A 15446-nucleotide genomic window follows, 5' to 3' on the forward strand; every position below is an offset into this window, starting at 1 on the left:
AGGCGCCAGGCCTCCCTTCCAGGCCCAGCCGTGGCAGCTCAAGATCTGGGTGCACCTGAGCAAGGGACCAAATGCTGCCACCCCCAGCTGGGCACTCCCTCCTTTTCCTCCCCCCGCCCCCCGGCCTTTTAACTGTATTTACCCAAATCGAAGGCAACTCTTCATGTAAGAGGATGCCTTAAAAGGTAGGTTTATACCTGTATACTCTGCCAGTGATTCTTTTTCTTATTTTTTCTTTCTTACCCAAAAGAAAGAGGAATCTGAAACTGAGATACCACCACCCCCATATTTAACAGGAAAGAACTGGTGGTGGTGGTGGTGGTGGTGGTGGTGGTGGTGGTGTGTGTGTGTGTGTGTGTGTGTGTGTGTGTGTGGAAATTGCCTTAGATGCAGGTAAATATGATAAACTAGAGGCAGGGGGGCATCTCCCCCCCACCAAGAACTTGCTGCCTGGAGCATCTGCAGCCCCTTGCCTCATGGGAGGGCCGCCCCTATGAGGAACCCATCCACAAGACTGGATTTGGGGGCACATGGCCACCCACAGCCTGGCCTGATCCTGCCTGGCAGAATCCCCTGCGTGTGTATTAAAAGCCTCACTAGCACTGGCCATCTAATCTTGTGTGTGTTCATGGGATGCAGGCCTTGACTTCAGATATTTGGCCCAGGGGTCCTTCACGTGCCCAGCTTCCTTATTTTCCTTCCTGTCCCTTCTCAGCTTTGCATGGTGTCTGTTAAACTGGAAGCCGCTCCTTTAAATTGTATGTTGCAGTTCTATCGGCAGGCAAGTGGTGTCCAAATGCACATAAGTAAATGAGGAGAAACAATGAGGTTTCTGAAGGGGTCACACCAGATCTTCAGTCAGTCTTACAAAGCAACTCCTTGCCTAGCTAGGGGCTGCTGTCCTTGCTGCTTGCTTCTGTCTGAGGCACGCTGTCGTGTGTCTGTGTGTCTGTGTTCACGCACGCAAATCTGCGCCTATGCACACAGGGTGGTGGTAGTGGTAGTTTAGTGGGAGATGTTGCCTTGACCGTTGGGGGTGTGGGGTTGTCCAGATGACCTTTGTCTCTTTGGATGCTCTTTGTCATGCTCTAACAAATGCACTCTGCTTATCTATCTCTCTCTCCTGCTCTCCTCGCTTCACAGATAGGCAAAGAAAAGGTAAGACTTCTCTCTAACCAACGCTGTTGGGTGGGTGGGTGGGGGCCTTGCACCAGTGTACAGGATCCTCAGTTTAGAGACGGTCTAGGTACCGAAGCTTTATATGCAGCCAGACCACCAGTCCTTCCAGGGTTCTCTCTCCTTTTGTTCATCTGTGTGCGGAATGAGTTTTGTCCTGGGTGGCAGGATCAAGGCAGTGTGTGCGCGCAGCATGTGCGTTCAGAATGGGGCCTTCCCGATTCAACCCAAGTGGGAGCTAAAATTAACTGAGCGGACCTCAGGAAATGTGTGTGAGCATGTGCACACACACGCGCCTTAGAGGGAACAGTGAGTCCTTGTAGCTTACTCCTGTCCACCCTCGATATTGGCAGCAGCTCTCCCGGGTTCCAGGCAGGCGTCTCTTGCAGCCCTACCTGGAGACGCTGGCAGGGAGTGAGGCAGAAGACCTTCTGCAGGCAAGCAGGCCCCACCCCCTTGACCACGTCATAGTCAATGAATCCAGTGAGTTCAAATCGGCTAAATAAATGGACGAAATCTGCATGTGTTGGCATACGGTTATACTGTTTTGACGGGGGGGAAGGCATGCTGTGGTTTTTAGATGGGGTGTGTGTGTTGCCATCTCGGGAGTTAATGCCTCTTCTGGGCGGGAGCAAAGGAAGGACATGTCTGCTCAATGGCGCTTGCTATCTGCCGTTTCCACAAGTGCCGATATTAAAAATAATTAACGTTTTTAAAAATGTGTTGCCCAGTTAATCAGGAATGCCTTTTGAGTTGCCTTTCAAAGGTTCTTAGTCTCTTACTGACCCATAGGTTAATTCAAGAGGAGGCAACCTTGGCCCTCCAGCTGTTGCTGACCTACAGCTCGCATCATCCCCAGCCATAGGAAATTGAGACAGGGGATGATGGGAGCTGTAGTTCAACGGCAGCTGGAGAGCCCACGACAGGTGCGTTAAGGGTTACGGCCCTGATGGTACCCCTTTGCTCAGCTGGGTAGCATTGGCACAAAGCCATTTATTTTGTAGGCCGCCCTATCCCAGGAGCTCAGGGGAGGGAAGTTGTGTCTAAATATTTAAATAGTTGAAGCTGAATAAGTGGTTTAAGCTCCTTACTGTGGAGACGTGCCTGGCACGCTGGTTGGGTTGGATCCAGGTTAGAGAAGGCAGAATATGAAAAGTTCTGCTTGGTTTTTTTGGTTTTTAAAAAAATCTTAAGCGTTGGAGGAACTCGCTGGGTGGGTGTGTGTCAGGCCAAAGAGGGATGGTTCATTATAGTCCGTTGTGGCCCTGGGCCAGGAAGGGGGGCCCAGCACCCAGCCTCCGAGACATGGCTGGAAGTGCAAGGGATCCATTCTGCTAACCAGGTGCAGGCACCGAGCCAAACTCTGGGGGCAACTGAAAGGCGGCTGTTCCCTCCCATCAACAGTTTGTTGGTCATATTTATATGCTGCCTGCTCTGTGTGTCTCTTGGTGGTGTACATAGTCCCAAAGCCAACATAGAGACAGAATAAAAACCACGGGAACACGTTCGTGGAATTGGAGCAATCAAAACCATTTCCCAGAGTAAAACAATCCCGCCGTTTAGAATTAGTTTCAATTAAAACCCTGAGCAAACAGGTGTGTCAAGGGCCTCTTTAGAAGCAGTCGGAGACGAAGAAGCCCTTCATTTGATAGGGAGCCGATTGGAGTTGAACAGTTGGTGTGGGATGGAGGAAGGAAGACCCAGGGAGCGGCGATAAGACGGTCTTCTGTCTCGGGACTGTAGGCAGTCATTCTGCTTCAGATGGGGGCCCGTCTTGGGGAAAGGCCCAGATTCCAAAGCCGTGTGATGCTTCCTACTTAAAGCTTTCCAGTGCACCTCTGCTGGTTGGGGAGAGCAAGATGGACAGGGGAACAGGCAGAAGAGCTGCAATGCACAGACCTGGGCCCACTTGGCTTCTCTCTGAGAGCTGTGCTCTTCCCCATCCTGCCCACCGCCTCTGTCCAAGTCTTGCAGTTCAGTGCCTGCCGATGAAATCCTGATATTTCCCAGTTCTCTGAGCGGGTTGGCTGGGTTAATAGAATCGGTGGTCAGGGTGTACTTGGGGTCCGGCGAGCTTGAGATGTGAACTCCCCCAGTCCAAAACCCTTGCAGCACTGTGAGCTGGACATAGGATCCCTCTGGGTCTGGTTCGTAGTGGGATCTGCCCCACTTCTTGACAGCCCCCACCTGGACATACACAGGAGGGTGGCCGTTTCCTGCCAAGAGCCCTGGGATTTGTTGGTTCCTCTGCCCTCTGATTCAGGAAAAGATTGGGAAAAGTGAGCAAGCCTTATTCGGGGGGAGTTTATCGACAGCTGTTTATCTTCTTGTAGACCCCCAGGATTCTTAAAAACACCATTTGAAAGTGACTGCTTTTCAGGACAGATGTCTGTGCTGCCTTAGGCCCACAAAATGCTGCAAGTTGTGGGGCGCAGTCCTGGAGTAAAGCCTCCCTCCCCCATTACAGAGTATGTCTTTTCTTCCCCCATTCTAGAGCCCTACACGGTGGGCTTCAGCCAGTCCAGCTTGATCCACCTGGTGGGACCGTCTGATTGCACCATGCATGGATTCGTCCACGGAGGTGAGTCTTGTATCTGTCCTATTGGGCTTTGGGGTCGTGTTCGGATGCTCTCCCGTTTTCTCCACTCTTTGCTATTTGGTTTCGCCTCCCTTGGATATTCCTCCAAAAATGTCTGCAGTGTTGGATTCTGAAAGTTGTCATGTGACCCTTCCCTAAAAACAACACCAACAGTTTACCGTAGGAAGCTGCCATATACTGAGTCAGACCCTTGGTCTCTCTGGCTCAGTATTGTCTTCACAGACTGGCAGCGTCTTCTCCAAGGCTGCAGTCGGGAGTCTCTCTCCGCCCCACCTGGAGAAGCCAGAGAGGGAGCTTGGAACCTTCTGCGGGCAATCAGGCAGGCGTTCTTCCCCGGAGCTAGGTCCACAACTCCTAAGGGGAATGTGCTCACACATGCCGTCTCCCATCAGATGTGCAAACCAGGGCAGACCCTGCTTAGCAATGGGGGCAAGTCGTGCTGGCGACCACCAGACCACCTCTCCCGGCATCTCTCTTTTTAAAAGCTTGTTCTGTTGCTCTCGAACTGTGAGCTCGCTGGGCAGAGATTGCACTTCTGTCTTGTGTGTCCTGCATGCCCACCATATCTCCTGCTACTGGAGCAAAGATGCGGGGGGAGAGCAACTGGCCGTCTCCAGCCCTGGCACAGCACCCCTCCAGTGGCTGTTGCTAGTGTCTTCCTTCTTGTTGTTTTTTCCGACTGTGAGGCCTTTGGGGGACAGGGAGCCATCTTATTCTATATTATGTATTATTTTTCTGTGTAAACAGTTTGGAGCTCTCGTTTTGGAAGGCAGTTTCTTGTGGTAGCAAGCACGAATTGTCCCCTTTGCTAAGCAGGGTCTGCCTTGGTTTGCATCTGAATGGGAGACTAGATGTGTGAGTACTGTAAGATATTCCCCTCAGTGGGTGGAGCCACTCTGGGAAGAGCATCTGCATGTTTGCATGTGGGAAGTCCCAGGTTCCCTCCCTGACAGCATCTCCGGATAGGGCTGAGAGAGACGCCTGCCTGCCTGCCTGCAACTCTGGGGAAGCCGCTGCCAGTCTGGGTGGACGATAGTGATCTAGGCGCACCAAAGGTCTGACTCAGGTTATGGCAGCTTCCTATGTTCCTATTCGCAGTAGTACCCGAGATCTCTGGGATTCCAGGACTTGAACTTGGAAACCTTGGGGTCAAGGCCTGGGACCTGCTCTGGCAAATTCCCTTAGATGTGCGTGCTTGGGCCTTGGAGTTTCATCCCCTGCAACAAGCAAGCTGCTGCTATTGGTGGTGCTGGTGGTGGTGGTTGGAAAAACCCGATCTGCTGCTTTTCAACAAGAATGTCCATTTAACACAAGGAACGCAGAACCCGTTGCCTGTCGCAATCTAGAGAGACACCACGAGCTGCCCCCCCCCGAGGTGCTATTTGGGGCTGAATGGGGACAGTTGCTGTCCTGCAGAATCTCTAAGGAAACCGCCTCTTGAAAAGGTGCCTCTCCAGTTAGCAGGGATGATTCCCCCCCACCAAGAGTTTGCCACCGGAGGGCCTGCAGTCAGGACCCCTATGCCCAAGGGGTTCACCATTTAAAAAGAAGCACAAAGAAGGCACCAGCCACAGGCAGCCATAGGGTGGTGGTGGTGCTTGACGGGGCGAACTAGGCCAGTTGCTTTTCCCCTGCAACAGACAAGGGAGCCGCCCCTTGAAAAGGGACCTCTTTGCCTCGTTAAATAAGGCCGTGAAGCCTCTGGGTCAGTCAAGTCTGTGTACGAGTCCAGGGCTTCTTAACCTAAAGAACATAAGAAAAGCCCTGCAGGATCAGTCCAAGGCTTGTCCAGTCTGGCGTCCTGCCACACACAGGAGCCAACCAGGCACATTTGAGAAGCCTGCCCGGGGCGGGGGGGGGGAGGAGGGAAACCGCCCCCTCCCTTGGTGCTTCTTAGCACCCGATGTCCAGGGACTGATCCTGATGGAAGTATATCTCTGTCCAGGCTAAAAGCTGTTGATAGCCCTGTGGAATTTATCCATTGCCCTTTTAAGAGGGGTTTAGATAAATTCATGGAGTGCAGGTCTATCAGTGGATGCCTCTGAATCCCAGTTGCAGGGGAGCCACAGCGGGAGAGAGGGCCTGCCTCCATCACCTCCTGCTTGTGGGCTCCCCAGAGGCATCTGGTGGGCCACTGTGCAAATCAGGAGGCTGGACAAGATGGGCTTCCTTGGGCCTGATCCTACAGCAGGGCTGTTCTTAGGTTCTTGGCGCTTGGTCCTCCACGAATGTGTCTAATCCCCTCTTAAACCCATCTAGAGGGGTGGCCATCACCACATCTGGCAACAGCAAATTCCATAGCTTAACCACATGTTGTGTCAATAAGGCAGAACATTTGTCTCTCCAGAATCTCCCAGCATTCAGCTTCAACAGATGACCCTGGGTTCTAATATTATATGAGGGAGAGAGAGAGAAACGTCTTTATCCTCTCCACGCACACCTTTCTTTATTTAACACATTTGTATACCGCCCAGAACACAAGTCTCGGGGCGGCTTACAACAAAACAATAAGAACAACAAATAAAAAGCTTAAAACATTACAGTTTAAAACTTAAAATATGAAAAACACAATTAAAGCAGTTTCTGATTAAAAGCCTGGGTGAACAAATGTGTCTTGACTGCCTTTTTGAAAAAGTTGCCAGAGATGGGGAGGCTCTGATTTCAGCAGGGGAGCGCGTTCCAAAGCCTCGGGGCAACAGCGGAGAAGGCCTCTCCCTGAGTAGCCACCAGACGAGCCGGTGGCAACTGCAGACGAACCTCTCCTGATGAGCTCAATACTCCTCTATCCTGTCCCCCACCTTACCTGCTTCCTGGCTAAACTAAAAAGGCCCAGAGATTGTAGTCCTTCCTCCTGGGGGAGTCGCTCCAGCCCCCTGATCATTGGGGGGCCCTTTTCCAACTCTGCAATATCCTCCTTAAGGTACAGCCACCAGAACTGTACATGGCATTCCAGGTGTGGTGATTGCACCCTTGATTTGTATAAGGGCATCACTAAACCGGCAGTTGTATGTTCCGTAGATCTAACGGAGCCTGGTGAACCAAAGCACTACTTTCTCGGTGTCCTGCTTCAGCCACCACCTTTCCCCAGTTCAGGCCACTGATCTCGGGAATCCCCAGCCCCTCTCCCCTGGTCTGGATTGCAGTGCTGCTGCTGCTGGCCCCCGGGCAGCCAAGGGAAACCCCTTTAAATCCCCAAATGCTTCTGCCTTGCGGTTCTCCCAGCTGCATTCCCTGCGCGGGAGTGGTGGCATTCCTGCCGGTCCGCATTCACCATCGCCCTCCAGCCTAGGCAGATCTGTCACTAGAGCACAAATGGCCCCCGTTTCCCAGCAAGAGGCAACATCTGTCGACGGATGCGGAAAGCCTCCAACGGCACTGGCGCCTTTTTCAGCGGCAGTTGAGCATCTCGTTGGCAGCTGCAGTGACAGGGCCGAGCTCCCTTCGTGTCCTCGCAAAGTGGTGGCTGGCACCACTAGGCAGAGCTGTCGGCCGTTGCAGAGAGAAAGGGCCTGGGAGGGGTCTGGAAGGGAGAGACGGGCCGAGCAAGAGCCCAAGACGGTGGATGCCGTCCGTCTTCTCACTGAGCTACAGGAAGAGCGCCAGCTGCATTGGGCCGGAAACGGATCGCTCTTGGACGGGGTGAGCAGTTCAGTGGCTGCCAGGTGCTTTGGATGCTGTTCCTCCTCCACGCCGGCCCAGATCTGCTGCACATCGGGCTGTTCAGCCACAAGGCTGCCTCTTGCTCAGCCCTCTCTCTGTGTCGGGGATTGCAGGTTCAGAGCGGTCTTGGCCTTCTCGTGGTGGGGCACGTTTCAGATCTAGGGGCAGTGGGTCTAGGCACGGAAGCCGGGGGGCTTACTTGGGGTGCAGCGTGCTGTTGTAATTAGACGGTTGGACTCGCACCAGGGAAACCAGAGTTCAGATCCCCATTCAGCCACAAAACTTGCTGGGTGATTCTGGTCCAGGGGCGCGTGCAAGCGCGCTCTCGCTCTCCTTCTGCTTAGCCTACCTTGCAGGGTTGTTGTGAGGACAAACTCAAGCATGCTGGGGGAGGGGGAGGGCTAATTCCCTAACTGGCAGAGAAATAAAGTTGGCAATTACTGCTGCTATGCTGCTAGTATTGATATACTGCTTTTCAACAAAAGTTCCCAAAGCGGTTTACATAGATAGAAATACATAAAATAAAATGGCTCCCTGGCCCCATAGTGGGGCTCACGATCCAAAATGAAGCAGAAGGCAGGTACTAGCAACAGCCACTGGAGGGATGCTGTGCTGGAGACGGACAGGGTCGGCTGCTCTCCCCCTGCTCAATAAAAAGAATCTCTAGTCTTAAAAAGTGTCTCTTTGCCCAGTGAACACAGTAAGCAGGAACAGCTGAAGGAGCCGGGGTTGATGGGAGTTGTAGTCCAACACCTGGGGACCCAAGTTTGAGAACCCCCGCAGTATGCCGGTTATGTCTGCCTAGGAGTGATCAGTTGGACTCCATCCTCTAGAAGGCCATTGGGGCTGGCGGTGAAAGGAATCGTGGTCCAGCAACATTGGAGGCCCAAGCGTGGCAGCCCCGATCTAAACACACACACACACACACCCCTGTCTTTCCCTAGTCAGCACGTTTGAATACGGCGCTAGTTAGAGGCAGCCCTTGGGCTTCGGTTCCAGCGGAGTGACAGGGCGCTTGCTCCGTGCCACGAAGTTCTCTGCCGCCCACGTGGCTGTTGGCGGCAGTGGGTGGCTTTCCCAGAGGAGGGAAGCGGCCCGGCGGGGGCCTCGCTCTCAGCCCAGCTGCACCATCTCCAGCACCTGTCGCTTCGGTCGGGGAGCATTTGGCAGCGCACGGATCCGTCTGGCCCCCGCGAAACAAAGCCCCCTCAGGCGTATCGGCACCAAGGGCGGAGGGATTAGCAGCCCGGAGGCTTGTTTGGAAGGAGGCCCTGCCGCCCTGCTCTGACTTTAAGAGCGCACGCGAGTCGCAAGATGTGGGGAAGATCCCACCGGGGTCCCCAGATGTGTGAGGAGCCATTAGAGGCAGGGAGTGAGCCTAAATGGCTTACTGAGTGGGCCTAGATTCTGCCACCGCTGTGAGTCCGTCCGTCCTCAGCCAAGTAGGAAATAGAGCGACCGCCGCCCCATCAGGCCCTCCGTCAACCAGGGCTGGAGAGCTCTCTCCCTGGACCGCCGGAGGGCTGCTTGGAGGCCTGCCGCCTGCCTGGTTTGGGTTTGGAGAGCTGCTCTGGTAGCAAGTACAAATTGTCCCCTTTGCGAAGCAGGGTCCACCCTGCTTCTGCATTTGAAGCCATAGGAAGCTGCCGTACACGGAGTCAGACCCTTGGTCCATCTAGCTCAGTCTTGTCTACCCAGACTGGCAGTGGCTTCCACAAGACCAACTCTTCTCCTCAAAAACAGGAACAGAGGAAGCGGCCTTCTACCGAGTCCGACCCTTGGTCCATCTAGCTCAGTATTGACTACCCAGACTGGCAGCATCTTCTCCACGGTTGCAGGCAGGAATCTCTCTCATTCCTTTCTTGGAGATGCTGCCAGGGAGGGGACTTGGAACCGAGATGCTCTTCCCAGAGCAGCTCCATCCCCTAAGAGGGGAATATCTTGCAGTGCTCACATTTCTAGTCTCCCATTCAAATGCAAACCAGGGCAGACCCTGCTTAGCTAAGGGGACAAGTCATGCCTGCTCCCACAGGACCAGCTCTCCTCTGGGGAGCAGAGGCTGAATTGGGACCCGTGGTGCAGAGAAGGTGGGACAAGGGAAGGACAGCTGAGAGACGCTTGGGCCCTGGGTTCAAATCTCCTTGCCGTCGGGAGCTCTGCCCCATCAATGGCAGCAGGTTCTCAGCGGGGCAGCCTGGCTAGGTGTGAAGCCAGCTGTGCCCCCAAGAGGGTTTTCTGTAATCGGAAAGTAAAAGTCTCCACTTGTACGCAGGTGAGCCGGTGTCTCCAGCGGCGCTAATGAAAAGCACTGGTTGCTATAGCAACTCTTCATTACCAAGAAACTCCTTGTTAATCTAAACCTGTGTAATTAAAAATGCTCTTTGAGGGATAGAGGAGGAGAGGGCCCTTCACTTAAAGCAAGCCGGGGAAATGGAGTAGAAGCCCTTTGCTGATGGATGGGGCGAGGGCTGGAGCCGGGATGGTCCTGCTAAGAACCTGCTTGTGCCACCTTAGATGCTTTGTTTGCAACAGCAGGTAGCATCCTGCTCACTGAAAGGGCTTCTTCATAGGAACAGAGGAAGCTGCCATATACGGAGTCCGACCTTTGGCCCATCTAGCTCAATATTGTCTACACAGACTGGCAGCGGCTTCTCCAAGGTTGCAGGCAGGAGTCTCAGCCCTATCTTGGAGATGCTTCCAGCGAGGGAACCTGGGGCCTTCTGCATGCAAGCAGGCAGGCGCTCTTCCCAGAGCAGCCCCATCCCTTAAAGGGAAATATCTCACAGTGCTCACACATGGAGTCTCCCATTCAAATGCAAACCAGGGCAGGCCCTGCTTAGCAAAGGGGACAGTTCATGCCTGCATGCAGAAGGATGCAAGACCAGCTGTCCTCCCTGGCAGCATTCCCAGGTAGGGCTGTGGAAGACTCACGCCAGAAGCCCTGAAGCGCTGCTGCCAGTCTGGGTAGGCAGTGCTGAGCTAGAGGGATTCAGAAGGCACCTGCAAATGCACATCGGAAGCCTCCTACGTTCAGTGGCAGAACACCTGCTTTCCATTTAGAAAGTCTCGGGTTCCTTCCCTGGCAGCATCTTCAGGGAGGGCTGAGAAAAGACCTCTGCCTGCTTGTGCAGAAGAGCAGCTGCCTGCTTGTGTAGAGAAGGTTCCCAGGTCCCTCCCTGGCAGCATCTCCAAGATCCAGCTGAGAGAGACTCCTGCCTGCCAGGGGCGTATCTAGGGTAGGGCAGGCAGGGCACGTGCCCTGGGCGCCACTTGAAGGGGGTGCCATTTTTCAAAATTAATTTAAAAAAAAAAAAAAATGGCTGCCAAAAACAAAATGGTCACCATGCATGCTCAAATGGCCTCTGTGAGGCCCTAGGCCATGCCAGGCCTCACAGAGGCCATTTGAGCATGCGCGGTAGCCATTTTGTTTTCAGTGGCCATTTTTTTAAAAAAAATTATTTTAAGAAATTGCCACTGCACATGCTCAAATGGTCCCTGTGAGGCTGTAGAGGCCAGCGGTGGGGGGACCTTTGTAGGACCCCCCCTGGCTTTTAGGAAGCCCCCTGAAGGGGCTACAGGTAATTTTAAAAAAATAATAATATAAGTCGCTGTACACATATTCAGATATGTGACTTGTATGTGACCTTCAGACTTGTAGTTTTCAGCTGATATTATGGCAAAGTTATCTGAAAGATGGGTGTCAGAAGTTTGGGCAGGGGCGCAATTTCAGTGCTTGCCCTAGGCGCTATTTCCCCTAGAGACGCCTCTGCTGCCTGCAACCTGGGAGAAGCCGCTGCCCGTCTGTGAAGACGACGCTGAAATCCTAGTTAAATTAACGAGCCTCACCGCAGGAGTGCTGCGTCTGCCTCCATCTCATTGGTCTCCCCCCAGGAGCGGGGCGGGCCTGCCGTTACTAACCAGTTCCCCGTTGCTCTTGTGATGCATGCCCGGCCGGCCGGCCGGCGATCCCCAGAGTGGTGTGATTAATTGGCCATCGCAGGCAGGCAAAGAAGAAGCAGCAGCTGCCTTTTAAGGGCCCCCGCTGTAAATCGGGGTTAATGGGATTCCATTTGTCTCTGACAGGCTAGCAATAATGGGGCACTGGGCGAGAGGGAAGGAGCGCTTGGAGACGTCTCCTTCCCGGAGAGCCGGGAGCAGATCGGCCTCTTGCGCTCGAGGCCTTTGGACACAGCTCCTCTTGGCAGGCGGGTGGAAGAGCCCTTCCAGCCCGGGCCCGGGATTGGGAGCGGAGCATAGGAAGCTGCCCGGGTCCCTCTAGCTCAGCATCGTCTACCCGGACTGGCAGCAGCTCCTCCAAGGTTGCAGGCAGGAGTCTCACTCAGCCCGATCTTGGAGATGCTGCCAGGGAGGGAATCTGGGACCTTCTGCCTGCAAGTAGGCAGCTGTAGGGGGAATACCTTGCATAGAGTCTCCTATCCAAGTGCGAACCAGGGCAGCCCCTGCCTAGCAACGGGGACAATTCATGCTTGCGACCACATAACCAGCTCTGGGGCAGGTGAGGGCAGATCTGCTCTGCTCTTCCCTCCCCCCCCCCCAGTGTCTCCATTGCCCGCACTGTCGGAACTGCTTTTGATTCTTGTGAGCAAAGTGGTATTATAAGTAAAGAAGTAACATTAAATTCAGAATTGGATGTGGGTTCAGATTTCGGCCCCCTTCAGCCATTCAGATACCTCCAGTCCGAAAAGAGCTCCCCACTGATTAGGGATGTAGGAAACGGCCTTATACCCAGTCAGAACATTGGCCCATCTAGGTATGGACTAGGGTGGTGGTGCAGAGTGGGACCGATTCAGAACTGGGAAATCACGGGCTGGGCTGGGCTGCTTTGCAGCTGCACAAAGCGTTGAGCTGGGCAGTAATTCCTGGGCTGCTGTCTTCCCCTGCCCCAACACCTTTTAAGAAGCGGGAGGCGGCGGGGAGCTCTGAGAACTACACAATGGGTTTATATTAAGGTTATCACCCTAGTGCAATAGAAATATAATATTTGGATATGTGAGTTAATTAGAGCCACCTAATGACACAGAGGGGAAATAACTTGCCTAGCGAGCCGGAGGTTTGCCGGTTCAAATCCCTGCTGATATGTTTCCCAGACTATGGGAAGCACCTATATTGGGCAGCAGCGATGTAGGAAGATGCCGAGAGGCATCATCTCAGACTACACAGGAGGAGGCCATGGTCAACCCCTCCTGTATTCTACCCAAGACAACCACAGGGCTCTGTGGGCGCCAGGAGTTGACACTGACTCGACGGCGCAACTTTACCTTTATGTGCGTTTATTAAATTCGGTTTTAGCCCATTAATTGGTGTCTTAGTGGACCACCAGTGGAACATGAGCCAGCATTGTGATGCAGCTGCTGAAAAGGCCAACGCAGTCCTCGGCTGCATTAAGGGGAACCTACTTGACTTTCCCTGTGTCCAGCTCTGGGCCCTTGTAGAAGGATGTTGATGAACTGGAATGAGGTCAGAGGAGGGCAACCAGGCTAGTGAGGTGGCCTAGAAACCAAGTTGCCCGCGCAACAATGGGAGTAGCTGGCGATGCTTAGACCGGAGAAGAGAAGGCTAAGGGGAGATATGGTGGCCGGACCGAAGTGGGTTTGTCCTCTGTTGTTCCTGCGGCGAAATGACGAAGAAGCAGTTTCAGGCTAGACATCAGCCGGAATTCCCTAGCTGGGAGAGCCATTGGACAGTGACTCATTCTGCCTGGTGTAGTGGCCAGCTGCAGTGGCTGTTGCTGGGGAATATGGGAGTTGTAGTCAACAATATGCAGTGGGAATATGCAGGGAGCGCACAAGGAGCGCCCAGTCCTGTTACATATTCTTACACAAATCCGACAGCAGTAAGGTCCTGGAGGCAGAGGGGTCCCGGTGGGCAGAGTGGGCAGCCGGAGCCAGCTGTCTCTGAAGGGTCGGCGGTTGGCATGTCTGTCTGTTCCGGGTTCTTTTTTGTGTCGCGTGTGTTGGGCTAGCCCACATTAGCAGAGCCTTAATCTTGACTGACTTTGTGATGGATGGATGTTTATAAAATTTATCTGCCCCTTCCAGCCCAAAAGGTGCCCCTCCCGACAGAAGGGGAAATGATTTATAACAATGCAGCTAGCCCTCATTATTCGCGGGGGTTCCATTATCTCGTGCTGGTGCAAATACGGGAATTGCTGGCCGTAACAAGTCCAGAGTGTGACTTCAAAACAAAGGAAGCTGCCTTCTACCGAGTCAGACCATTAGTCAACAACAACAAAGTTTATTACGGTCTATGACCAGCACAACAAGGGGGGGAAAACAATACAATTAAAATATAAATAATTTTTTTTAAAAAACAAACAAGTCTCACTCACTATTGGCTACACAGACTGGCAGCGGCTGCTCCAAGGTTGCAGGCAGGAGTCTCTCTCTCAGCCCTATCTTGGAGATGCTGCCAGGGAGGGAACTGGGAACCTTCTGCAGGCGAGCAAGCAGGTGCTCTTCCCTGAGCTGTGGCCCCATCCCCCTAAGGGGAACGTCTTACAGTGCTCACACATGGAGTCTCCCATCCAAATGCAAACCAGAGGGGACCCTGCTTAGCAGAGGGCAATTCATGCTCGCTACCACAAGACCAGCTCTCCCGAACCTGTTGCTATTTCAGGGTTCCGTTTCAAAGCACCAAAGAACTCGGGGCAGTCGTCCTGCGTCCCTTTACAAACAACGGAAGAGAGCGGCGTGCCTGTGGCGTGCATGTTCTCGGTTTTTGTTTTTTTTTAAAGCAACCTAGCGCGGCTTGCCTGGCAAATGGATATCCTGCAATTTGGTTGTCATCCGTGAACATGACAAACCTCATCTTCTGATACGGAACACAAAATTACCAAGAAATGCCTGGCTAATTATCCTTTCTCTTTTGGGTGACAGCTTGAATTGTCTCCCAGACAGAGGGGATGTAAACCTTGAGAGAAGTGAGAGATAATGGGATAGAGGGGGCCGGCGGAGAGCCAACCTGGATCTGCCCTGCCCCAAAGCTTGCTTCGGGCTGCTGATTGCTATCCTGTCAAGTGGCACGTAGGGGGTGAGTTTGCCCCTTGGGAGGGATCCTAGGAGGAGGACGACGACATGCCTCCCTTTGCTGCCCATGAGGGCTCCTGGCACCCGGCAAAAGTCCACCCAGCCGTAGGTTACAGGGGAGCCTGCCTTCTGCTGACGGTTGGTCCCTCCAGCTCAGGACTGTCCACACTGACCGGCAGCGGCTTCTCCAGGGTTTCAGGCAGGAGTCTTTCCCAGCCCTCCCTGGAGATGCTGCCAGGGATTAAAACTGGGACCTCCTGCATGCCAAGCAGATGCTCTGCCCCTGAGCTACAGCCCCATCCCCTACATGGTGACCGGGGAGGCTGCCTTTTACCGAGTCAGGCCCTTGGTCCACCCTGCTCAGTATTGCCTACCCAGACTGGCAGCGGCGTCTCCAAAGTTGCATACAGAAGTCTCTCCCAGCCCTGTCTTGGAGATGCTGCCAGGGAGGGAGCGCGGCACCTTCTGCAGGCGAGCAGGCAGGTGTTCTTCCCTGAGCTGTGGCCCCATCCCCTCCGGGGAATCTCTTCCTGTGCTCACACATGGAGTCTCCCTTTTATATGCAAACCAGGGCAGACCCTGCTTAGCAAAGAGGGCCAGCTCTCCTCCCCTGTTATGATGTCACAGGCAAGCGATCTTCCCTGCCCTGGGGGAGGTGGCACCAGTCCTGTCCCGTCCCCCCCGCCGTAGCTTTAAAAGCATCAAAGGAACTAGGGAGGAAGTCTCGGCTCACGGGAGTGTGTTCTTGCCAGGATATTTTTAGTATCAGTTAGCTATTCTGTCAGTGGAGGCAACGTGGCCCGCTTCAGGCCAAGCGAGGGGGGCGGCGGGAGAGGATCTCTACGGAATACGCCGAGAGCAGTCTTGGATAATAAACTGCACTCGGCAGACATCTCCTCTTGCTGGTAGCCGGACCTGCCGATGGTTTGCTGCTCCGCAAATGTGCACCGGACGCAGGGAGAAGG

At 53.8% G+C, this 15446-nt stretch overlaps 1 protein-coding gene across 2 annotated transcripts in view; it reads left to right on the plus strand.

Annotated features, from left to right (window-relative positions):
• The window catches only part of ACOT7 (acyl-CoA thioesterase 7), a 72285-nt gene that overhangs the window by 32588 nt on the left and 24251 nt on the right, over positions 1–15446 (plus strand). The window contains exons 6-7 of one of the 2 annotated variants that reach the window (XM_053281302.1): positions 1144–1158; positions 3671–3757. In XM_053281302.1, the coding sequence (XP_053137277.1) occupies positions 1144–1158; positions 3671–3757 (102 nt within the window). The remainder of the gene's footprint in view (positions 1–1143; positions 1159–3670; positions 3758–15446) is intronic. The other variant, XM_053281303.1, reaches the window with a different exon arrangement.

Source organism: Hemicordylus capensis, chromosome 16 (genome assembly GCF_027244095.1).
Source record: "Hemicordylus capensis ecotype Gifberg chromosome 16, rHemCap1.1.pri, whole genome shotgun sequence".
Taxonomy (NCBI): domain Eukaryota; kingdom Metazoa; phylum Chordata; class Lepidosauria; order Squamata; family Cordylidae; genus Hemicordylus; species Hemicordylus capensis.